The sequence below is a fragment of the Impatiens glandulifera genome, chromosome 1 (genome assembly GCF_907164915.1).
Source record: "Impatiens glandulifera chromosome 1, dImpGla2.1, whole genome shotgun sequence".
NCBI classification, from domain to species: domain Eukaryota; kingdom Viridiplantae; phylum Streptophyta; class Magnoliopsida; order Ericales; family Balsaminaceae; genus Impatiens; species Impatiens glandulifera.
The window spans coordinates 36,552,681-36,579,443 of NC_061862.1; the positions used below are offsets into that span (position 1 = coordinate 36,552,681).

At 32.8% G+C, this 26,763-nt stretch overlaps 1 protein-coding gene across 2 annotated transcripts; it reads left to right on the forward strand.

Annotated features, from left to right (window-relative positions):
- The first annotated feature begins 11,422 nt into the window (after nt 1–11,422).
- Nucleotides 11,423–26,667, forward strand: LOC124922064 (U4/U6 small nuclear ribonucleoprotein Prp31 homolog). Of its 2 annotated transcripts, XM_047462790.1 has the most exons (9): nt 22,550–22,695; nt 23,096–23,158; nt 23,662–23,727; nt 24,140–24,277; nt 24,731–25,623; nt 25,696–25,766; nt 26,010–26,112; nt 26,196–26,271; nt 26,385–26,667. In XM_047462790.1, the coding sequence occupies exons 2-9, from the start codon at nt 23,156–23,158 to the stop codon at nt 26,496–26,498; spliced, it is 1,464 nt and encodes a 487-aa protein (XP_047318746.1). In that variant the 5' UTR covers nt 22,550–22,695; nt 23,096–23,155; the 3' UTR covers nt 26,499–26,667. The 2 variants fall into 2 exon arrangements, with proteins under 2 accessions (XP_047318747.1, XP_047318746.1); XM_047462791.1 differs by lacking the exons at nt 22,550–22,695; nt 23,096–23,158; nt 23,662–23,727 and adding an exon at nt 11,423–11,512.
- Nucleotides 26,668–26,763: the final 96 nt, after the last annotated feature.

The window sequence follows — 26,763 nt, forward strand, 5'->3', positions numbered from 1 at the left end:
TTATTCAATAGTTTGTATGGTTTTTTAGTGCAATAAAATGTGTGTTATTTTCTTACTCTTATGTTTTAGTTATTTATAAATGTCTGTTTGGTATTAACTTTTGTGGTTTAAAGTTATTCGTTTGTTTTCTATCAATGAAGATGTGTGATTTTTCTTTTGAACAAACCTGATTCCAACATAAAATGTATGAATGTTTGACGTTATTTAAATTTTCATTTTAAGATGACACTAATGGAAATTCATGTGTAGTATTCCTTGAGGAGATTAAACTTGGGACAAAACGAAATAAAACAAACTTGAATCAATGCTAAACAATAACTTAATTTTAAGGAGTTAAAAATTATACATTGCTGTCTAAGTATAAATGGAGCTATTAGATCCCATTAAAAAAAAAAAATTTGTATCAATTCTTATACCTATACAACTACTTTTATTTTTTTTATCTACTAACAAACTTATAATTTAACTATTCTAAATTTTAATATTTTGTATGTTTTATTTTTGAACTTTATAAATATTTTATTTCACTATTTTAATTTTTTTAAATTAAATTTGACTTAAAATTTTAACATTAAAATTTAATTATTATTTTTTATATAACATAATTTTTAAATTTTTTATAGTATTATTATTTTTTTTATTAATATCTATTTTTTATTTAAATTTAATTAAATAAAAAATAATTTAATTTTAAAATAAATAAATTAAATATTATATTTTTAAGAATAAAAAATTAACAATACATTTTTTTTAAATTAGGAATAAGTATTTTAGATATTTAAAAAAATATTATCATCAACATTTTCATTTTGGAATAGTGCCATTTGGGACCTTGGGTAATAGTTGGAAAAAAGAAATAAAAATAAAAAATGTCAGTCAGACTATATCGTTTCCTCCCGACTCTCCCCAATTCATTGCGAAACAATTCTGACTTTCTATAATCCATCGCGAAATAGCTCCGACTCTCAAGTTCGTTGCGCGCACGAGGTTAATTACATTCTTCTCCGACCATTAGGGCTTGCGATTCGCGGGTCGTGGAAGTCTTTTGAGTGATAAATGATTATACTTATCTTTTTTAAGGATGCATTGAGGTTTACATGCGACTTATTTAGGTCACTGATTTTATTGTAGATGACTCGCTCATAGATTTGTGTAAAATCTTGAAGAGATTTTAGTAGAATAAGAACTAGAACTAAGCTATTGAGAAATTAAGTTTCGAATGAAATTAGAATTAGCAAAATAAGGGGCGGACTCCCTTTTATATATGTCAAAAATATTACACTGGTCCATATTGTTTTAGCTAATGTATAAACTAAATATTTACATAATATCTTGCTTTATAACTTAGCAACAAACATAACAATATCAATGTATAAATTATAGTTAAACATAATTAAATTACAGACTCAATAACATAAACATACATATGCAAACATAAACCATAAATTTAACACTCCCCCTTCAAGGTGAACATCCTTGAGGTTTAACTTGAACAACAACATTTGAAATCGAACAGGATCAAGGGCCTTTGTAAAGAAATCAGCAACCTAATGTTGAGAATAAATGTGTCTTGGTACAATAAAATCCTCTTTAAATTTATCCCTTGTAATGTGACAGTCAATTTCTAAATGTTTTGTTTTTTCATGAAAAACAAGATTTTAGGTAATGTGAATTGTTGTTTGGTTATCACACCACATTGTATTTGGCAGTTTAATACTTTCTTTCAAACCAGTCAGGATATATGAAATCCAAATAAGCTCACATTTTGAAGAAGCTAAGTTGTGATACTCTACTTCAGCACTTGACTTTGAAACAATAGTTTGTTTTTTGGTTTTCCATGAGACGATTGAATCACCCAGCTTTAAGCAAAATCCCGTCAAAGATCTGCGACTATCTGAGCAATTTGCCCAATCGACATCTGAAAAACACTCAATAATTTTGTTAGCTTTGTATGGATAAAAAAATCCCAATGAAATATTACCTTTAAGATATTTTAAAACCCTTAATGCTGAATTCCAATTTAATACATTCGGTTGATGCATGTATTGACTCAACTGTTGGACACTAAAGGCAATACCTGGGCTAGTGAAGTTAAGGTATATAAGTCGACCGATGAGCCTTCTAAATTTCTCAGGATCTTTTAACAAAACATGTCCCTTTTCTTCTAACTTGATTCCTTTCATCATTGGTGAACTTTCTGGTTTAGAAGAAATAAACCCTATTTCACGCAATATATCCAAGATATATTTGCGTTGATTCACATAAATTCCATCCTCTTCTATTTTTTTTTAAATGATCCATTTAATAAAAAATCGTTTAAGCACAACGATAAAAACATGACATGAAAGAAAAATTATGTACAAATTTATTACATTAGAATAATTAATTAACTCGAAGATCTTCAAGAACAGAAATAAGATCTCCACACGAATCTACGGGTTTTTCGGATCTAATCTCCGACATCGTCATGATAATGGCATTGTGAATAATCCTTAACGGCCTATTTTCGTTATTAATAGCTCTCCGATTTCTTTCCAACTAGATAATCCACCAGAATATTATAAGGATAGGGACCCATCTTCTTAGTCTCGCATTTTTAGTTGCCCTAATCCATGCCTCCCAATAGCCACTAACAGTTTCCGACATAACCCATTGTATTCCAGTCAAATTGCACAAAAGACTCCATATACTTGCAACAACGTGATAATGTAAAAGTAGATGAGAATCTGTCTCAACCTCTTTATAACACATACGACAACGACTCACAATAATCATGCATTTTTTCATGCATCTATCGTTAGTGAAAATTCCGCCGTGAATAACACTTCAATCAAAAAATGAGATATTAGTAGGCATCTTAGAATCTCATAAATTTTCCCAACAAAGAGCAATCGTGCTAACCTTATTGAACAAAGTGTAACAATGTCCCACATGAAAGTTATTCAGATCACGCAACCGCATAGAATTCTGAGAAGACGGATTTAACCCCTTATTTCTAACCATTAACAAAAGTCTATCATTGGACATGCTTTCTTCACTGTTCAATCTTCTTATATATCTGATACAATTATAAAAACCACTAGATCGAATGTCAAACATATCTTTGACCGATGAATCTCTATAAATAGAAATAGAAGCAAGCTCGGGGAAAACTTCCGCTAAACATATACCACCACACCAAGTGTCTTCCTAAAAACTAATCGAACTTCCATCACCCACAATAAAAATCAAATACTCCCGATAAACCTTCCACATGGCATAAATACCACCCCAGATGTTGCAACCCACGGGTCTATAAGAATTTTTGGTGAACCAATCAGACTTATCCTGACCATATTTACATTTAATCAATTTAGCCCAAATACTATCTTGCTTAGTTGCAAATTTACTACACCATTTGGATAATAAGGCTTTATTAAAGGAAACAAGATCGCGGATTCTCAATTTCCCCTGCTCTTTTATTAATTTAACCTTATCTCAACTCACTAAATGAGAAAATGAGAAATCAGACGATCCCCATAAGAATATACGCATAATTCTCTCCATCTTCACAGCCACAGACTTAGGGATAACAAATAGAGACATCATATAAGTTGGCATTGAAGAAAGAGAGCTCTTTATAAGAACTAGTTGACCTCCCTTAGAAATCATCTTGCTTTTCCATATGGGAAGTTTTCTCTCCATCTTACTTATGATCGGGTCCCAAGAAGCTTTAGATCTAGCTTTAGCTCCTAGACGGAGCCCGAGATACATTAACAGAAAAGTTCTAATTTTAAATCCAGAATACAAGCCAATCTAATTTTTCTCCTAGACGAAACTGAATTAGAAAAGAAGATATCAACTTACCTAAATTAACACGTAGTCCTGAACACGCTCCAAATAACCAAAGAATGTCACACAGGTGCTTGACATTTCTATTAATAGCCTGAATCATGCAAAGAGTGTCATCTGTAAATAATAAATGAGACACAGAGAACAGAGATCGTCTCACACCACACTATACCCCACAAAACAAACTCGCATCCTCAACAAACGACATCATTCTAGAAAGGCCTTCCATGACATTAACAAATAATAAAGGGGACAGAAGGTCCCCTTGTCTTAAACCCCTTGAACTTTCAAAGAAACCATGAGAACTCCCATTCACGATAATAGAGAATTTCGCCGTCGATATGAAAAATCTAATCCATCTGATCCATCTCTTCCCCATACCCATTCTACCCATAATATCAAAAAGGAACTCTCAATTAACATGATCATATGCTTTCTAAAGGAGAGAAAGATGGGGCTTTTCTCGGATTTCTAATTGAATGATTGCAAAGGAAAGAAAAACCTACTTAATGGATAGAAATGTGGTGATCTTCTATCCATATTCATAGAGATCGAATGATTATCATGATTCATGAACTAATGGAATGCTTAATTCTTTTTTGTAATCGAAAGATATGGGTCTTCCATTGTGGAAGGAACGTTCTGTTCTGAGTTGGAGGTTGAGACTGAAAGCGAGCAACCTCGTTTTGCCCTTTTCTTCAAGGCTTTCCTTAAGAAATAAAAATAGGAACGAGAATGCCCCTGAGGAGAGATTTCTCATTTTTTGAGGAGAATGAGGAGACAAAGTCTAGGAGGAGTAAAAACCTGCAAAATGAGGGCAATCAGTAAAACATCCAATTAGCAGCTGGACTGGAAAATAGATAGAAGAATTATTATAGAGTTTCCATCTTTCCCGATTGGCTCCTCTTTTCTCGAATGTAGGACGGAGATCTGACTTAGAAAGGAATCGAAAGACCAACCGCACTAGGGCACCCCTCGAGTTTGACAAAAGCACATTTATCGCCTCTAAAGTTAGCTGAAGAAATACACTCATTGGCGATTAGTGTCGCGTCGAAAATTTGACGACCTTTGATGAAAGCCATCTGATTGCCAGAGATAACCGTACCTAAAATTCCAAGCATTTTTTCTATTTCTAAGCCAAGAAAGAATTTAACTTCTTTCAAACCTTTTATAGAAAAAAATGTATCAAATTTTTTTTTAATATTTGAAATTTCAAACAAATCATTGCCTGTAATGAGCATATCATCCACATATAAACTAGAACAGTAATACTATTTCCTTTATGTTGAACAAATAGACAATTATCATGTAAAGATTGTTTACAGCCATAAAAAATTAATTTATTAGTAAATTCCTCATTCCATTGTCTAGACGGCTGTTTAAGATCATACAAACTTTTCAAAAGTTTACAAACTTTTCAAAAGTTTACAAACTTTTCAAAAGTTTACAAACTTTTCCATTTTCATTCTGATTATATCCTTCTGGTGGAGTCATATAAATGTTTTCATTAATAAAGTCATGAAGAAATGCATTATTGACATCTACTTGATGTAAATGCCAATAATTAGTCGCTGCCAAAGCTAATATTAACCTGAATGTGATCGTGTTTGCAACCGGTGCAAAACAATCGGTATAATCAATACCTTCCCTCTAGTTATATCATTTCTCTACATGTTTAGCTTTTAGTTTATCAATTGAACCATCAGACTTGATCTTAGTCTTATAAATCCACCTACATCCTATAGTTTTTTCACCATTAGGAAGATCAACTAAATTCCAGGTTTTATTTGCTTCTAAAGCTTTAATTTCTTGCTTCATGGCTTCATTCCAGCCTTCATTCATACAAGCTTCCTTATAAGAATTTGGCTCATCAATTCTAGTAATGTTCATTAGAAAAGACTCGTGTTTTGGATCAATCTCATATGGCTAAAATGGAAAAGTTTTTGGAACATAATTATTTTTCTTGATGTTCATTATATAATCTTTTGACCAAATAGGTTTTTATTTTAATCTCACTTTTCCTTAATGCATCATTCCTAAGATCAGTTTCTGGAAAAATGTCATTATCATTTTCGGAAGACAAATTTTGATTAATGTCAATGTCTTGATCATTTAATTCTAGTTCGGTTGATGAACTATAATTATTAGACAAACTATCAGTTTCAACACAATTTTCAGAAATAATAGGATTAGGACAACATGTTTAAGACTTATCAAAAAATTCTGATATAAGATCAATGTTGTTACTGTTATTTATTCCTTCCTTATGATGGATTTTTTCATTAAAAGGAAAAATGTTTTCAAAAAATTTTACATCTCTGGATGTAAATATTTTGTTTTTTTCAATATCAAATAACTTGAATGATTTTTGTCTAACTTGATATCCCAGAAAATTGCTTTTATTTCTCGAATTTCAAACTTGGATTTGTGAGGATTGTTATTTGAGTTGTAACAAAGACATCCAAAAGTTTTGATATCCTCTAAAATTGGTTTTTTGTTTTTAAGAATTTGATATGAAGTTTTCCATTTCAATATTTGAGATGGCAACGTATTAATCAAATGTGTTGCCATAAGAATAGAAAAAGTCCAAAACTTGATTGGTAAATTATATTGAAACATAAGAGATTTTGCAACTTCTAACAAATGTCTATGTTTTCTTTCTACTATCCCATTTTGTTGAGGTGTGTAGACACATGATCTTTCATGAAAAATACTTAATGATTTGAATAAATTTGAACATTTTAGATTAACAAATTCAGTACCATTATCAGTTCTAATAATTTTGATCTTAGTATCATATTGAGTTTTAGCCATTTCAAAAAAGTCAATTAATTTTTCATAAACTAATTCCTTATTTTCAAAAAAAAAGTCCAAGTACATTTGCTAAAATCATCAACAAGAGTTAACATAAAAGGATAATTTATATGATTCTTGTCTATAAGGACCCCAAACATCAACATGAATTAACTCGAAAATTCTTTTAGTAGTTGTTGAACTGTTTTGAAAAGGTAATCTGTGCATTTTGGATTTATTGCATACTTCAAAGTGATTTAAACTAGAATTATAATCCGGGAATAAATGCTTTAAAACAATATCTGATGGATGACCAAACTTAGAATGCAACGATTTCCAATTAACACTTGTAAAACAAATTGTATTATCCATGTTATTGAAATTACTATTGTCAATATTACAAGAATCTAAAACATAAAGAGAATTCGAAATGTATCCAACACCTAAAGTTTTTCCATTTTCAAGGTCCTGCATTTTGCAACAAGTAGAATCAGTATTTTACTTGATTTTAACAATTTTGAAATTGATATTAAATTGTATTCGAATTCAGGTACAAAAAAAAACATGTTCTAAGATAATTTTATCTGAAATTAACAGATACTGAAGTCTTAATTGGAAGATAAACAAAAATTGGATCATTTAATGTTTTAATATCAAATATTTTTTTTCTTTTTGAAAATAAACGTGATTGTTTGCACCTGTATCGATAATCCATAACTGATTTTTTTTAAATTTTGGTTAAACTTTGAAAAATTATGTATATTATAAAACAAGTTAAAATAGAACTTACCAGCGTAGTTTTTGCTAGAAGATGCTTCAGAAGAGCTTGATTGTTTCATTTGATTCAACATAATGCTCAGCATCTGTATAGCTTCATCCGAGTATCTTTTTTGTGAAATATTCTTCTTTTGATCTTCACAATCCATATCAAGAGGAGTGAATGTCACGTTCACAAAATTCTTCCATTTTGAATCTCGATTACCCTTCCACCAATCTGGATAGCCAATAAGTTTGAAACACCCTTCTTGGAGATGCCCAGTACCTTTGCAGTTTAGACAATAAAGATTGGCTTTCGAATTTAAATTTCCTCCCTTAGACTTGTTATCATTCCACATCTTTCCTTTTCCATATCCTCCTCCTGACTTTATAGACATGGCAGCATGATCCACATTTTTTTGTCCGACATTACTAATTTGTCTTTGTTTTTGAACAAACAAAAGTGAAGCATAAGCCCTATCAATATCTAGTGGAAGTTCAGAAATCAGAATTTGACTTCTCACATAGTCAAGAGTAAAATGAAGTCCGGTCAAAATTGTCCTAATCTTTTTTGACATCTTGTTCTTCAATAAGGTTTAAAATCTTGCAACATTTGTTTACCCTTACTCTATAATTACATATTGGAAGTGGATTAAGGGCACGTAACTCATCCCATAATCTGTTCATCTAATTCTCCAACATTCTGTTTCATTGAACTGATTTCAGTTTGTAATTGAAACGAAAACTGTTCATTCTTAACTTGGTATCTTTTCTTGATACCCTTCCATAGTTCAAGAGTGGTCTCGGTATGCACAAAATTCTCTTTAATTTCATGAATTAAAGAATTAAGCACCCAAGACCTAACTAGGGAATCTACTTTAATCCATCTAGTATAATCAACACTATCTTCAGGAAAAACGATTGAACCATCAATAAAACCTTATTTCGATTTTACCGTCATGCGAGTCATAATACTATTACTCCAACTAATATAGTTTTTTCCAGAGAAAATTATTATAACAATCAACATACCAGGGTTATCATGATATGTTACGTGCAAAGGATCATCCACGCCTTGCACCATTCTTTCTTTTGTAGTCGTTGTCGATTTCTCTCCACCTTTTTGCAAATTTATTACAGTTTTTGTCGGACTTCTTTCAATTTCTTCTGGGGTCGTTTGCCTTATACGAAATCTTTTCACCTCCAGTTAAATCGCTTTCTTGCTTTGATATTATGTACAATCTTGAAGATATTTTAGTAGAAGAAGAATCAGGACTAAGCTAGAGAGAAATTAGGTTTCAGATGAAATTAGAATTAGCAAAAAAACTAGCAGATCCTAAGAGGCTTCCTTCCTTTTATATATGTCAAAAATATTACATTGATCCCTATTGTTTTAGATAATGTATAAATTAAATATTCATATAATATTTTGCTTTATAACTTAGCAACAAACATAACAATATCAATGTATAAATTGTTGTTAAACATAATTAAATTACAGACTCAATAACATAGACATACCTAGGGGTGTTCAATATTTGGTCTTGACCGAATATCCGACCGAAATCGAATAAACCGAATTCGAATTTTATTTTCGGTTTTCGAATCAAACCAATTCGAATTCAAATACGGTTTTCGAATTGGTTTTTGAGTTTGAGTTTCAACTCGAAAACCAAACCGAAAACTGAATTTATTTTCTTATTATTTATTCTTCCAAACTTAGCTTAAGAAAAAGTTTAAAATAATCAAATTAGAATATTTTGAACTTAAGATTTAATAATAAAAAAAGGTAACAAAAGCACCAGTGGTCTAGTGGTAGAATAGTACTTTGCCACGGTACAGACCCGGGTTCAATTTCTGGAATTCGAAATTCGAACCGAATATCAAATTTGAATTCGGTTTAATTAAAATTTATTTGAATTCGGTTCGGTTTTCGAATTGGCTAAAAAAATAAAAATTCGAATAAACCGAACCGATGAACTCAAATAACCCGAAAACCGAACCGATGAACACCTCTAGGCATACCTATGCAATCATAAATTTAACAATTTGCCCCTTGTTATAGTATTTTAGATTTCTCAGTTATTTTCAGTTAGATTTTGATGCTAAACTCTTTATGAGTGAGAAATAGTTATACTTCTTTGTTTTAAGGATGAATTCGGGTATATATTTAACTTATTTATGTAACTGCTTTTATTGTAGGTGATTCGTTCTTAGTTTTATCCCTTGTTATAGTGTTTTGGATTTTTTTAGGTTTATTATCCCTTTGCCAAAACATCAATTTTTCTTTTGAATGCTGCATTGGAAAAAAATGATTTGTTATAGTGTTATAGGGAAACAAATCATTTTTTTATGAACATAATAATACAAAACTAGACATATGTTTAATTTGGATTTAACTTTAAATATAAAATAAAATAACTAAGTTGTAAAATAATATTTTTAAAATGGTCGGACACGTGAGACATGGCGTAATAACATTTCTCACGTGTAACCAAACACCGAATCAAGAACAAAATCTCTAAAATGCGTAAATATTTTATTTCATCATCTCTATGAGTAAATTAAGTAGCGATTCTAAAAAAACAAAGTTAATTTAAATTGATAATTTTAAATGCATTTTAGTCGCGTCTATCATTTTAGTCTCGAGGATGGCACAACTACCTAGTTCGAAAACCCCTTTTAAATTTTAAAAAGATCCATATTTGGAATTACAAATATATAAAGAATGATTATAATATATATATTTTTATTGTTAGAATTTATTTTAATTTATTTAAATATTCATAATAATTATATATAAATTAAATAGATATATAAATATTGATAATTTAATGGCACAATTATATAACCTAATATATCAAATTTTAAGGGTATCTATCTCTTGAACGAAGCTCTAAGGCCCGAAGCCATCTAGACGACGACGACCACACTAGATAAGCGGCAGCCGGCATCCCATCTCCACGATGTTGCACCTCCACTAACGTATGAGCAACGACCTAGTAGTTTCAGGTTTGTTTGTTCTCAATAAGCTATTCTACTTTTATGTTTGGGTCTCAAATAGGTTGTTGGTTCGTGTGTGTATGTTTGACGACTTATATTTGCTCGTGTGAAAGGTCTAAACTCAATAAATTGGAAGCTTTCCTCAGATTTTCAAATCTTCCTGCTATTTCAAAAACTTTATCAAACAGACTATTTGATCGCATAATACAAACATACAAACCTAAACAGACATATTTGTGTGTTTTCCATTTCCACACATGTTCATCATTTGTGGTATGATGGAGGCCGATCTCTCATATTTGTGGCTTTGATACCAGTTTTAGGTTATAGGAAGAACAATTAGTGATTGAGTGTATTGATAGGGTGAAAAATTCTCTAGTTTGCAATTTCCCTACTCTAATTGAGTTGTCTAACTCTAATCCACTTTAGGAATAAATTTGGAGTCTTCTAGCTGATAACAACTCAAAGGATTTGTAGAAGCTAAAAGTAACGGTGAGTTCTCTGGCAACTATCTTTCATGTTTCATACTATGTTGTTCATGTTTCATACTATGTTGTTGATACTGATTCATTGCTAACTTTTCACTGATTTATTTAACCATAATACATCTGTAGATCTTATTATATGAACTATGCATACTATCAAATAAGTTTGGGTAAGCAGAAGTGAACAAACATAAATTGTTACAGTTGCTCTCTACTTGCCTAACCACATTTTAATTCTTGTGGCGGTTCTAATTTATCCCTTTGTACCTTTTACTTCATATGGATTATTGTGGATGAGCTGCTCTTGTAACTCGTTGTTTTGATGCCACAAACCTCTGAAATTACCAATACTCTCTTAGGCATAAGTACGACTGGAATTTGGAACTTTTGTTGAATTTGTTAAAAGGCATGATGTTGAACATCGTATGGTATTATTTTTCACCTGTTCATAGTCCGGTGTTTCGTAACTTTTCTCCAGTCTTTTGAACATCTCATCATTTTGTTGGACCATATTTTATCAATGATGTGTCGTTAATTTCATTGATTTCATTATATCATATCTATTGCTATCATTTCAGGCAACTCTTGATGATTCCTTCTTGGCTGACCTAGATGAATTATCAGATAATGAATTGGATACTATTGTAAGTATACATTGTCTATGGTTGTTTGATAAAATTACCAGACTCATAACAATTATAACACTTTCAAGCACTAGACCTAGACTTTGATATACCATTAATAGTATGATAAATTTTCTTACTAGAATTCTCATTACTGACATTCTTTTGGGCACTCGACCTACCTTAAGGTCTACCCCTCACATGCATGACTTCCTCACCAGATTGTTTACCCCTCATAGAGTGTCTCAAATCTAACTATTTACCTTTAAGACTGTTGGCAACAATATCAAGAGTGACACTGTCTTTACCATACTTAGTGGAAGACTTCACATCATTAAAAGAATCAAGAATAACATTTAACAAGACAAGGGGGGATACTCATCAATGTTCTTAATACCACACAACTTAGTATCAGAAATAAGTTTAGTGAAAACATCCAAATTATCTTCAATGTCCTTGGACATATCCAATCTAAATTTGAAAAACTTTTCAAGTAAGAACATTTTATTAGGCAAAAAAGTTTTAGTATAAAGTTCAGACAATTTATCCCACAAAGTTTTTGCACACTCCAAATTACTAATTTTTCTCATCACAGAATTAGATAAGTTCAAGTATAGAGGCACATGCATTTTCATTCATTTCACTCTTTTTCTCAATGGTATCAGTAGTAGTATAAACCTGACTAACAGTTTTAAAACATTTTTCTGAATCAAAACATATTTTATTTTTTGTTTCCAAATGCTGAAATCATTTTTCCGTCAAACGGAACCATACCATATTGATTAACACCAGACATGCTGTCAAACAAATTAAAAACAATCAACAATCAATATGGAAAAAATTACAAGTGAAAGAGGTTTCAAGCAATGATACCTCACGAAACTCAAATAAAGTTTAGACTTACCCACCCCGCTCGGGGATTTTGGCGAAATTCGGCGACGGTGTTGGATCGGGGCTACAACAAACAGATTAGCGGTAGCTCCTCTTCTTCTTCTCCAACGACGCGGCGGTAGCAGATCCTTCTCTAGTGACAAATGCGAGCGGCGGGACTGCTTTATCTTCTCAGCAGTGGCACGACGGTGACTTCGATTCTTTGCGGTCACGACAAACGCAACACCGACAACGGTTGAACAAGATAGTGACAGATATGGCGCCTTTCTTCTTCCTCCTATTTAGTATTTAGCCGAACACAAAAGACAACTAAGAAAGCTCTAGATAAATCTCTCTCACTAGCTAAAAGTAGAAGACAACAATGGCGGATGACTAATCTAAGCCTTCTCATTCGCTCTCTCTCCTCAAAAAGCAATTGGCCATCGGTTTCCCTCACAGCATGCTTGAATGGTATACTCTCTCTCTTAAATGAGATTTGAAACCAGTTCCTTGCCCTGTCCTGTCCTTGGTTTCTGGTTTGATCTTGAAGCGAAGAATGAAACAATCGATCAAAGATTTATTGGTGAAGACAACTCATATTCTTCAACCCAATCTCAAACTTCAATTACAAACCCTAACCCCTAGCTTTGATATCACTACTGGGTGTGAATGTGATTAGAATTTGGTTCAATCACTCTTGTTTATCGATTTCGAAACACCAGAACCTCACACCAAGGAGGCAACCCTTCGCTAGCATCCAACACAATCAGAAGCTTCACCTAACCCCTCTCACAAAGAGAGTAGTACCATTTTTTAAGAATTTATTGGTGAAGACAACTCATGTCCTTCAACCCAATCTCAAATTCCAATTACAAACCCTAACATCTATCTCTGATACCACTGTTGGGTGTAAATGTGATTGTAATTTAGTTCAATCACTATTGTTTATCGATTCCGAAGCACCACAACCTCACACTAAGGAGGCAACCCTTTCGCTAGCATCCAACACAACTAGAAGCGTCACCTAACCCCTCTCACAAAGAGAGTAATATCCTTTTTCTTATTGGGGCAGTCCATGAAGTGGATTACTAGTTATTGGGCTACAATATTGGCCAATAAATACCCAACAATGGTGTAAGAAGAAGAAAGAGAGAAGAAGTCATGGCAGAGTTTTGGGATGAAGTGGAATTTATGGCATTAGGTTCATGATCATCATCCAATTGGAAAAGGAGACGTAGACGGAGACTCCATTGTTATTATTCTGATACAAACCAATATAAAATCTCTCTCTCCTCCATCTGAATCCAAATCTTACTTGCAAATTCTCTAGATCATTCTTTCTCTTTCATTTGATCACGCAATGAAGAAGTATAAATCAGCAATGAATGTGTCTGTAGATAGCAGTCATTTCGATATTCTCTCTGAAGAAATCATCTTCCAAATCCTCGATTTCCTAAATGATAATAGTTCATTAGACATGAAATCATTCTCTATAGTCTTGTAAATCATTATACGCTATCGAATCTCATCATCGTAGATCCCTCAAACCACATCACTCTGAACACCTCAATAAGATCCTAACTCGCTATCCATATGTAAAAGCTCTCTCTATGTCCTCGAATTACAAACGATTCACTCTACGTTATTTCTAGCATTTCTAGTGAAATGCTTAGGAAGATCAATCTCTCGAGATCGAAGTTTTTTACTCAGGCTGGTCTGACTATTTTAGTGACGAAATGCCCGAATTTAGTCGAGTTTCATCTATCGAATACGACGAATCTGAAAGAATCGTTGAGGCGAAGAATTTGGAGATTCTACTATGAGTTTAAGAATTGATTGTTAGAAAATTGAAAGGTGTAGGCCTTTATTGTCTTTTATACAATTATGGCTTATTTAATTATTAATGGGCTTGGGGCTGTATGTATAGGTAATTTAGGGTTTCTAGGCTAATTACTCCTTTTATAAAGGTTGTTTGTAAAGATACTTAAGATTCTCAAGACTTTTTCCTCTTAGTAAATATTTATTTTCCAGAGGTTCATATCTTCATAGATGTTCTTAGAAGATCTAATAGTCAAATCTAACATTTAGTATTAGAGCTAGGTTGAAGACCATGTCATCGACAATATCAACTAGAGATGCGACGACAATGAAGATTGGAAGAGAAGGGAATGTGACGCTCTCTTATCCGTTACTCACAAAGAGTAACTACTATGTGTGGGCGTTGAAGATGCGGGTAAACTTACAAGCACAAGGAGTGTAAGAAGCTGTGATGCTCGATGATGTCGACGAACGGATGGATAGAATGACTTTCGCCTCCATCTATCAAGCACTCCTTGAGTACGTCATTCTCATGGTGGTTGAGAAGGATTCCGCCAAGCTAGCATGGGAGACGCTAAAGACATTGCATGTTGGAGTGGAGAGAGTCAAGGAGGAAAAAGTGCAAACCTTGAAGACACAATTCAAGGCAATTCGCATGAAGAATGGGGAATCAGTGGATGATTTCGCCATGAAATTGACATCCATCGTGACTAGTATCCACTCGTTGGGAGAGAAGGTGGAGGAGATCTTTGTCGTCAAGAAGTTTTTAGAGCCTTACCAGAAACAAAATGCAAATCGTTACAACGATCGAGCAATTTGGTGACCTCAAGAATATGACCATCGAGAAGATCGTCGGTCGTCTCAAAGTCCACGATGAGATATTTCACGGCTACGGAGACCAAGAGGAGGAGCACATATTTCTCACACATGATGAATGGATGTCACGAATGAAGAAAAATGGAGAAGACGATTTTTCTTCTAGATCATCGAGTCGTAGCGGCAACGGTGGAGATAATCGAGGTTGTGGAAAAGGGCGAGGTGGTGGTCGTGGAGAAAAATCATCTTGACGAGAAGAAATCAAGACCCGCAAAGAAAAGAGCACAATGAAGTGTTACGCTTGTCAAAAGTGCGGGCACTACGCGCCTGAGTGCCCTAACAAAAGGCCCAACGATGAAGTAAACCTCACTATCTCCCATAACGATGAGCCATCATTAATGTTTTCCAAGGAAATGATGAACACTTTTCCCGAAGATGAGTAGACAAACCTCGAAGAGCTCGAGCAAGAATTGTCTAAAGAGGAACCAGATGTGGTGGTGCTCAATGAAGAGAAAGTCATGGAGAACCTCCTCTCAAGTGGCGATGAGTACAATCATATGACGGGTCATCAAGAGAATTTCAATGAGCTCGACGAGAAAATCACCTGAAATGTGAAGTTCGGAGACAGCTCACTCGTCGAGATCAAAGGTCGAGGATCCATCTTGTTTGAATACAAGAACGGAGATCAACGTATAATGACTGAGGTATATTACATTCCAAAATTGAAAAGTAATATTATAAGTCTCGGTCAGATGACAGAAAAAGGCAACACGGTCATCTTAGCCAGCTCGCTCCTAAAAATGTTCGATTGATGAAGGTGGAGAAATTGAAAAATCGGTTATACAAGATTTTTCTCGAGACGAGGCAACCCGTTTCTCTATTAACATCGCTAGCAGATTCATCTTAGTTATGAAACGCAAAACTTGAGCACGTAAACTTTTATGCACTCAAGATGATGGGGGAGAAAGAGATGGCGATAGGGCTGCCCAAGATCACACACCCCGACCAAGTGTGTAAGAGTTGCATGATTGCAAAGCAAACAAGGCTACCATTTCCTTCCCAAACAAACTTTCGTGTCGAGCATCCCCTACAACTTGTGCACGCAGATCTGTGTGGTCCGATAACCCTCCATCACTCGTCGGTAACAAGTATTTTCTTCTACTTGTTGATGATTATAGTCGTTGGATGTGGATGTACATGCTTACAGAAAAATGAGAAACTTTTGAAGCATTCAAGAAGTTCAAGAGGCTCGTTGAGAACAAGTCCGAGCACAAACTAAAAACTTTGCGTACTGATCGAGGTGGAGAGTTCACATCACAGAAATTTGTAGAGTTCTGCAAAGAGAAAGGAGTCGAACGTCACTTCACGACACCATACACTCCACAACAAAATGGCATGGTGGAGAGAAGAAATCGTACTGTGATGGGTGTTGCGAGGAGCTTACTTAAGAGCATGCAGGTAGCGACAAACCTCTATGGAGAGGCAGTACGACATGCATTTTATCTCTTGAACCGCTTTCCGACAAAGGTGCTAGGAACTTGCACTCCTTACCAGACATGGACCGGTAACGACCTCATCTAGAGCACTTGAGAGTATTTGGGTGTACCGAACATGTAAGACAGCGGGACCATATCTCAAGAAACTTGATGATCGAAGTCAAGTCATTGTGTACCTTGGTGTCGAGGACGGAAGAAAGACGCACAAGTTTCTTGATCCAGTTTGCGGGAAAATCTATGTGAGTAGAGATGCCGTGTTCGAAGAGGAAAAGAAGTGGAAGTGTTGCAACGACGACAACGAGCTCGTACAAAATTACTTGGAGTTTAGAATACTACGAGATGACGACAACGAGCTCGTACATCAGCCATGTCGGGTTGTCATCTCCAACAAACGGAACAGGATATATTGAGCAACTTATCTTAGCATCAGGCTCTCCTGTCTCTTGCACTTACCAATTCTTTGCAAAAGCTTTCAGCATTAAAATCAATCAAGCTGGATTGGTGCTAAGGACTTGATACAATAGAAAGTTGTTGTACTTCTATAAGAGAAATAAGCTTAAGCAAATGCTCGGGTGTTACTGACGAAGGCCTCTCCTCTCTCGTGAAGAAATGCAAGGACTTAGAGAAGCTAGATATCACATGTTGCTGTAAAATCACTTAGGGTGTGTTTGATGAGGGGGAATTGGAATTGGAATTGGCATTGGCATTGGAATTCTAATTCCAATTCCATGAGAATTGGCATTGAATTACAATTCAATTCCTATGTTTGGAAAAATGATAGAATTGTAATTCAATTCCAATTCCTATGTTTGAGAAAATGATAGAATTGTAATTCAATTCTAATTCCAATGTTTGTAAAATAAAATATCGGTTCAAAATGTTAACTTTTAAAATATGTTTTCACGTTTTGGCACGTTTAATACGTTTTTGACATTTTTTCACATTTTCACACGTTTTTCACGTTTGTCACACGTTTGTCACATTTTCACACGTTTTTCACACGTTTTAACACATTTTTCACGTTTTTCAAACGTTTTCACATGTTTTTCACGTTTTTCAAACGTTTTCACATGTTTTTCACGTTTTTCACACGTTTTCACATTTTCACGTTTTTCACACGTTTTAACACGTTTTTCACGTTTTAATACGTTTTTTACACGTTTTCACGTTTTTTACACGTCTTCACGTTTTTCACACATTTTAACACGTTTTTCACACATTTTTCACGTTTTTCACACGTTTTCACATGTTTTTCACGTTTTCACGTTTTTCACACGTTTTAACACGTTTTTCACGTTTTCACATGTTTTCACACGTTTTAATACATTTTTTACACGTTTCATGTTTTTTACACGTTTTAACACGTCTTCACGTTTTTCACACATTTTAACACGTTTTTCACACATTTTTCACGTTTTTCACATGTTTTCACACGTTTTTCACGTTTTCATGTTTTTCACACGTTTTAACACGTTTTTCACGTTTTCACGTTTTTCACACGTTTTAACACGTTTTTCACGTTTTCAAATGTTTTCACGTTTTTTACACGTTTTAACACGTTTTTCACACGTTTTAACAAGTTTTTCATGTTGTTCACACATCTTTCGTGTTTTTTACACGTTTTAACACGTTTTTCACACGTTTTAACACGTTTTTTACACGTTTTAATACGTTTTTCACGTTTTCACGTTTTTTCACACGTTTTTCACATTTTTGGCACACTTAACATGTTTTTGACATTTTTAATATGTTTAACATGTTTTTCACACGTTTTGATAGGTTTAAAACATGTTAAACCTATCAAAAACGTAAAAACGTGTTTAACGTATCAAAAATGTGCAAAATGTGTCAAATAAGTGAAAAACTTGTTAAACGTGCCAAAATGTGAAAAACGTGTTAAACTTGTTAAAACGTGTTAAACTTGTTAAATGTGTTAAAAATGTGTCAAACGTGTCAAAAACGTAAAAACCATGTGAAACGTGTCAACAACGTGTTAAACGTGTTAAAAACGTTTTAAACGTGTTAAAAACATGAAAACGTGTCAAAAACGTGTCATAAACGTGTTAAACGTTCCAAACATGTGAAAAACTTGTTAAACATGCCAAAACATGACAAACTTATTAAACGTGTCAAAAATGTGGTAAACGTGTCAAAAACATAAAAAAAAGTGTTAAATGTGTTAAAAACGTGAAAACATGTTAAACATGTCAAAAACGTAAAAAAATGTGTTAAATGTGTCAAAAACGTGAAAACATGTTAAACGTGTCAAAAACGTGTTAAATATGTGAAAAATTTGTTAAACGTGCCAAAACGTGTTTAACGTGTCAAAAATGTGGTAAACGTGTCAAAAACGTAAAAAAATGTGTTAAATGTGTCAAAAACGTGAAGACGTGTTAAACGTGTCAAAAACGTGTTAAATATGTGAAAAACTTGTTAAACGTGCCAAACGTGTAAAACGTGTCAAAAATGTGGTAAACGGGTCAAAAACGTGTTAAATGTGTCAAAAACATGAAAACACGTTAAACAAGTCAAAAACGTAAAAAAAACGTGTTAAATGTGTCAAAAACGTGAAAATGTGTTAAACGTGTTAAATATGTGAAGAACTTGTTAAACGTGCCAAAACGTGCAAAATGTGCCAAAATATAAAAAACGTGTTAAACATGTGTTAAAAACGTGAAAATCATGTTAAATGTGTCAAAACGTGTTAAACGTGTCAAAGACGTGAAAAACGTGTTAAATGTGTCAAAAACGTGTTAAACATGTCAAGGACGTGAAAAATGTGTTAAATGTGTCAAAACGTGTTAAACGTGTCAAAAACGTGTTAAACGTGACAAAATCGTGTTAAACGTGCCAAAAACGTATTAAACGTGTTAAAAACGTGAAAATCATGTTAAATGTGTCAAAACGTGTTAGACGTGTCAAGGACGTGAAAAACGTGTTAAATGTATCAAAAACGTGTTAAACGTGCCAAAAACGTGTTAAACGTGCCAAAATATGAAAATATGTTAAACGTGTAAAAAACGTGTAAAACGTGTTTAATGTGTGAAAAACGTGTTAAACATTTCAAAAACATGAAAAACGTGTTAATTTGGAATTACAATTCCGACCTAAAAAGATAGGAATTGAGAACTATCAAATTACACTATATTGAATTCCATTGGAATTCTAATTCCAATTCCAATTCTTAATATTAAAGTGTCTAACAAACATAAAAATTGGAATTGGACCCTCCAATTCCAATTCCAATTCCAATTCCAATTCCAATTCCAATTCCAAGGTTATCAAACACACCCTTACATTTCAATCTCCTTCTAGCTCGTTATGCACTTGACGTGAATGTTGAGAGGGCAGAAGATGTTCTCAGGCATAAAAGATTTCTTCAGTTGGCCATTGATCCTTGTAATAGACCTGTTTGTAATAGACCTGTCTTTGATGTTCGTTTGGTCCAGGTTTCTCCAAATGTTGATGATGAAAGTACAGTAAGAGAATTCTTTAAGAGAATTCTTTAATTTTATTTTAAATAATAAAATAATAAGTTATTTTGATTAGAAAACATATAAATAAAATAAAATTTAAAATTAAAATTCTAATTTAGTAGGAGTGAAACTAAAAAATATAAAATTACACTCGATCGATTGAATTTCATTAAAATTTTATTTTAAATTCTAATTTTTAATATTAATGAGTTTACCAAATATAAGAATTAAATAGAGACTCCAATTTCAATTCCAATTCAAATTTCAATTCCAATTCCAATGTAAATTTTAAAGTTACCATAAACACCTTAAAATGTGTTTCAATACGCAAATTATTTTCCTTTCCTAATTTCTTGAAAAATAAATTATGTGACGACTTTAAAAAAATTAAAACTAATCTAAATCGACAATTTTAAATATACTATAGTCGTTTCTACCATTTTGATTTTTCGTCTCATTTGAGATTCGAGAGAAATGTTTAAATGATAAAATAATAAGTTATTTTGTTTGAAAAAATATAAAAATAAATAAAATTTAGAATTACAATTCTAATCCTATAAATATGAGTGAAATTAAGAAATATAAAATTACACTAAATTAAATTTCATTGAAATTTTACTTTAAATTAATATTAAAGGAAACATAAGAATTAGAATTGGACTTCCAATTTCAATGTCAATTTTAGTGTTACCGTACCCACTTTAAAAAGTAAATTATTTTCCTTTCCCCTAATTTCTCGAGAAATAAATTAAATGACGATTCTAAAAAACATCAAAACTAATCTCAATCCACAATTTTAAATTCACTCTAGTCGTTTCTATCATTTTGAATATTACTTCATAATCTCCTTATTATATTTAATATAATAATATATTAAAAAATTTCAAACTATACCATTTGTAAGTGTTTTATTATTTTTTTATAGTATTTTTTTATCTTTAATATTATGCTATTTTTTATCTATATCTATTTAGATGGTAACATTTTTATACTGTCTTAATTATATTGTTTATATTTTATATTCTCATTTTTGTTGAATCGAATAATATTAATTAATTGATAAATTACTATGGTATATTCTTTTGTTTATAACTTATTATTATTAATATTTTTGATATATATATTTAATATATTCTTTAAAAAATATATAATTTTTTTATTTTTTTATTTTTTGGGTGACAAAATTTGAATATGCACCTAACTCAACCTATGTACTTAATTTTTCAGATTTTTTACATTACAACTATATATAGAAGGATTATAATATATATTTTTATTGTTAGCATTTATTTTAATTTGTGTAAATATTAATAATTATTTATATATGAATTAATAATTTAAATATATTATTTGTTATATAAGCTGATAATTTAATGATATAATTAAATATAACATAATATATCAAATTTTAGGGATGGAGAGGTCAGAATCCCCAACTATATCTTGAACGAAGCTCTAAGGCCCTGAAGCCATCTAGACGATGACACAACTAGTAGCTTTCAGCCTCATCCCATCTCCACTTGATGTATGAGCGACGGCATAGTAGTTTCAGATTTGTTTGTTCTCAATAAGCTTATCTACTTTTATGTTTGAGGGTCTCAAAATAGGTGGTTAGTTTGTGTGTCTGACTGTTTATATTTACTTTGTGTGAAAGGTCTAAACTCAATAAATTGAAAGTTTTTCTCAGATTTTGATTTTCAAATTTTCGATAGATTCTTTTGTTTATCACTTATTATATTAATATTTATGATATATATATTTAATATATTTTTTATAAAATATATAATTATTTTTTTTATTTTTATTTTTTGGATCACAAAATTTGAATCTGAACTAACTCACCTAATATTTTAGATTTTTTACATTACAACTATATAGAGAAGGATTATAATATATATTTTTATTGCTGGCATTTATTTTAATTTGTGTAAATATTAATAATTTAAATATATTATTTGTTATATAAGCTGATAATTGAATGCTTAATATATCAAATTTTAGGGGCGTAGAGGTCAGAATCTCAACTATCTCTTGAACAAGCTCTAAGGCCCCAAGCCATCTAGACGACCACGACATGACTAGTAGCTTCCAGCCGGCGTTGCATATCCACTGACGTATGAACGACCTAGTGGTTTCAGTTTTTTAAGTAAGTTGTTGGTTTGTGTATGTCTGACGATTTATATTTGTTCGTTTGAAATGTCTAAACTCAATAAATTGGAAGTTTTCTTACATTTTTAAATCTTCGATATATTCTTTTGTTTACAATTTATTATAGTAATATTTTTTATATATATATTTAATATATTTTTATAAAATATATAATTATTTTATTTTTTTATTTTTGGTTTACAAAATTTGAATCTGCACCTAACTCAATCTATGCACTTTATTTTTTAGATTTTGTACATTACAATTATATAGAGAAAGATTATAATATATATTTTTATTGCTAGCATTTATTTTAATTTGTGTAAATATTAATAATTAATTATATAGAAATTAATAATTTAAATATATTATTTGTTATATAAGCTGGTAATTTAATGGTATAATTAAATATAACCTAATATATCAAATTTTAGGGGCGGAGAGGTCAGAATCCCTAACTATTTCTTGAACGAAGCTCTAAGGCCCCGAAGCCATCTAGACGAGGACGACGACACGACTAGTAGCTTCCAGCCGGCATCCCATCTCCACTGACATATGAACGACGACCTAGTAGTTTCAGGTTTGTTTCTTCTCAATAAGCTGTTCTACTTTTATGTTTGAGGGCCTCAAATAGGTTGTTGGTTTGTGTGTATGTCTGACGGGTTATATTTGCTCGTGTGAAAGCTTTAAACTCAATAAATTGGAAGCTTTCCTCAGATTTTCAAATCTTCCTGCTATTTCAAAAACTTTATCAAACAGACTATTTGTTCGCATAATACAAACATACGAAACCTAAACAGACAGTTTGTGTGTTTTCCATTTCCACATCTGTTCATCATTTGTGGTATGGTGGAGGCCTCTCTCTCATATTTGTGGCTTTGATACATATTTAACAATTAGTGATTGAGTGTATTGATAGGGTGAAGAATTCTCTAGTTTGCAATTTCCCTACTCTAATTGGGTTGTCTAATCTGCTTCAGGAATAAATTTGTAGTCTTCTAGCTGATTACAACTCAAAGGATTTGTGGAAGCTAAAAGTAATGGTGAGTTCTCTGGCAACTATCTTTCATGTTTCATAGTAAGTTGTTGATACTGATTCATTGCCAACTCTTCACTGATTTGTTCAACCATAATACACCTATAGAACTTATTATATGAACTATGCATACTATCAAATAAGTTTGGGTAAGCAGAAGTGAACAAACATAAATTGTTACAGTTGCTCTCTACTTGCCTTACCACATTTTAATTTTGTGGCGGTTCTAATTTATCCTTTTGTACCTTTTACATCATATGGGTTGTTGTGGATGAGCTGAAATTACCAAAACTCTCTTAGACATAAGTACGACTGGAATTTGGAACTTTTGTTGAATTTGTTAAAAGGTATGATGTTGAACATCATATGGTATTATTTTTCACCTGTTCATTGTTGTAACTTTTCTCCAGTCTGTTGAACATCCCATCATTTTGTTGGACCATATTTCACCAATGATGTGTCGTCAATTTCATTGATTTCATTATATCATATCTATTGCTATCATTTCAGGCAACTCTTGCTGATTCCTTCCTGGTTGACCTAGATGAATTATCAGATAATGAATTGGATACTATTGTAAGTATACATTGTCTATGGTTGTTTAATTTCTCAGTTTTTCTTTTTCATAGGTACCCATGACCTTGGGCTATGTTAGGGATTTTAATTTTAATTCCAAATCTACAAGAATTAGAAACTGAATTACAATACAATTCTTATGCTTGGAGAAGGGTAAAATTGAAACTAAAAAATCTATATGTATTTCAATTCCATTGGAAGTATAATTATACCAATTCTAATTCTTTAATTAAGACATCAATGATCAAACACACAATGCATTTGGAAATGGATCTCTAATTTCATTTCCAATTCTAATTCCAAATTGTAACCGAACATAGGCTTAGTGATTTTATTGGGTATTCACTCTGTTATTCTTTATTTTATGTGCTAATAGTTTACATTAATTACATCATATTTGTTTATGCTCCAGGAGGAAGAAGATGTCGATGCTGATAACATGGAAGAAGATATTGATGGGGAACTTGCAGATATAGAAACTCTCAACTATGACGATCTTGATAGTGTTTCTAAACTGCAGAATTCACAACGCTATATTGACATAATGAAGGTTTGTCAACGTTCCATCCATGTAAAACGCTATATTTTAGTTGAAATTCTTTAGGCAGTTTCCTTTCAAAAAATCAAAAAATTCTATAGTCAGTTAGTTGATTGATTCTTATTACTACATCCCTGACATTATTATTTTAGATTTTATTAAGATAAATAATCTAGACATTGTTTGAAATGATTAAGTGCTTCTTTGAATTAAGTTAATTTGAAGTCAAAAGACAACTTCATTAGAAGTTCTAGTTCTAATTTAGGAACCACCACCTACTAAGAAAAAATTTAGGACACGTGGATTTTATTTAGAACACATGGATTTTATTTGTTTCAATACACCAAGCATGCAAAAATTGTTGATTCCTATATGCTGGTGTTTCTGCAGTATACAATTTGAATGTTCTTTTGCTTTAGAGCTGTAATACACCTTTATGCGTAAACTGTCTGGTCTTCATTGCAGAAAGTTGAGAATGCCCTTGAAATTGGTACAGATATGTCAAATCAGGGTATAGTGCTGGAAGATGATCCCGAATATCAGTTGATAGTCGAGTGCAATACATTATCAGTTGACATCGAGAATGAAATTGTCATCATCCACAACTTTATCAGAGACAAGTACAGACTGAAATTTCCCGAGCTGGAGTCACTTGTTCATCATCCAATCGATTACGCTCGTGTGGTTAAAAAGATAGCAAACGAAATCGACTTGACTCTTGTGGATCTAGAAGGCCTTCTACCTTCAGCTATTATTATGGTTGTCTCTGTAACTGCTTCAACTACTAGTGGCAAACCTCTTCCAGAGGAAGTCCTTCAAAAGACAATTGAGGCATGTGATAGAGCTCTCGCCCTTGATTCGGCAAAAAAAAACGTCCTTGATTTTGTGGAGAGCAGAATGGGATACATTGCACCGAATCTATCTGCAATCGTTGGTAGTGCTGTGGCAGCCAAGCTAATGGGTACTGCTGGTGGTTTAACCGCATTGGCTAAGATGCCTGCTTGCAATGTTCAACTTCTTGGTGCAAAGAGAAAGAATTTGGCTGGTTTTTCAACTGCGACATCTCACTTTCGTGTGGGCTATATTGAGCAAACGGAAATCTTTCAGGGCACTCCCCCGTCGCTAAGAATGCGTGCCTGTAGATTACTGGCTGCGAAATCGACACTTGCTGCGCGAGTGGATTCTACGAGAGGAGATCCTACTGGGAAGACTGGAAGGTTATTCCGTGATGATATTCTTAAGAAGATTGAGAAGTGGCAAGAACCACCACCTGCTAAGCAACCCAAGCCTCTTCCGGTTCCTGATTCTGAGCCGAAGAAGAAGAGAGGTGGTCGTAGGCTGAGGAAAATGAAGGAAAGGTAGTGCATCGTTTGCTGGTTAATTTTATAAGATCCTTGTGATGCGGTTTTAACCTTTCTGTTTTGTTTTAGGTATGCTGTGACGGATATGAGGAAGCTGGCCAACAGGATGCAGTTTGGTATCCCTGAAGAGAGCTCATTAGGTATGTTGCTGAATATTATGCCCATATGGGAACATTTTATTTATTTATTTATTGGGGGGTTTCTCATATGGATTCAAACTAGAAACAAAAAAGTGTTTTTTCTTTTGTACTAATTAGATTTGTCACCTTCAGAGCAGCAAAGTTAGAGATGATTGAAAGATGTTGTTCATTAAATAAATGGTTTTTGATCTGGGCAAGTGGATGATGATATAATATATGAACAATTTGATTTGACGAAAATAGGAGATGGGCTAGGAGAAGGATATGGAATGCTGGGGCAGGCTGGAAGTGGCAAATTGAGAATATCTGCGGGTCCAAGCAAACTTGCTGTAAAAGTTGCTAAGAGGTAATTAGTTGGTTCTTTCTGTTTATGCTGCTGCTGAGCTCTGAATTGCAGTAAGGTAATAATATACTATGGGTTGGTTTCAGGTTCAAGGAAAAGAACTATGGAAGCAGCGGTGCTACTTCAGGATTGACTTCAAGTTTGGCTTTTACCCCTGTTCAGGTAGAATTTAAGCAGCTTTGTTGTGTTGGTTTCTGTCTGTTTGGATTGAGTTCTTGAATGTATAATTATTATTCGGTTTTGAGTTTTGATAATTTGACGATGATACTCGACAGGGGATTGAACTATCGAATCCACAAGCAGCCTTTGCAGCAAGTCAGCTTGGCAGTGGTACTCAGAGTACTTACTTTTCAGAGACGGGAACATTTTCAAAGATAAAGAGGGCCTAATCTTTCTTTTCTTTTCCTTTCTAAGCTTAACACCAATCTACAGAGTTTATGGATGGATATGATAAATTCATAGACTCAAACTCTCTTGTGTAATCTTTGTTCCTTCTTTTCATTACAGGCTTTCTCATGCTTATTATATTTTCCTTAAATGGAACCATGGATGTTTTGGGAATTTTTTTACCCTGCCTATGTTGAGAATTTTCGTGTGGTATCGTTTATATCATATTCTATAAAAAAAAAAAAAAAAGTTATGATAAAGATATAA

What these genes read in the sequence shown, in the direction of transcription:
- LOC124922064 (XM_047462790.1), top strand. An exon ending in GCTATATTGACATAATGAAG is followed by an intron (nt 24,278 to 24,730) that starts GTTTGTCAACGT and finishes TCTTCATTGCAG; the next exon opens with AAAGTTGAGAATGCCCTTGA. An exon ending in TGGCTTTTACCCCTGTTCAG is followed by an intron (nt 26,272 to 26,384) that starts GTAGAATTTAAG and finishes GATACTCGACAG; the next exon opens with GGGATTGAACTATCGAATCC.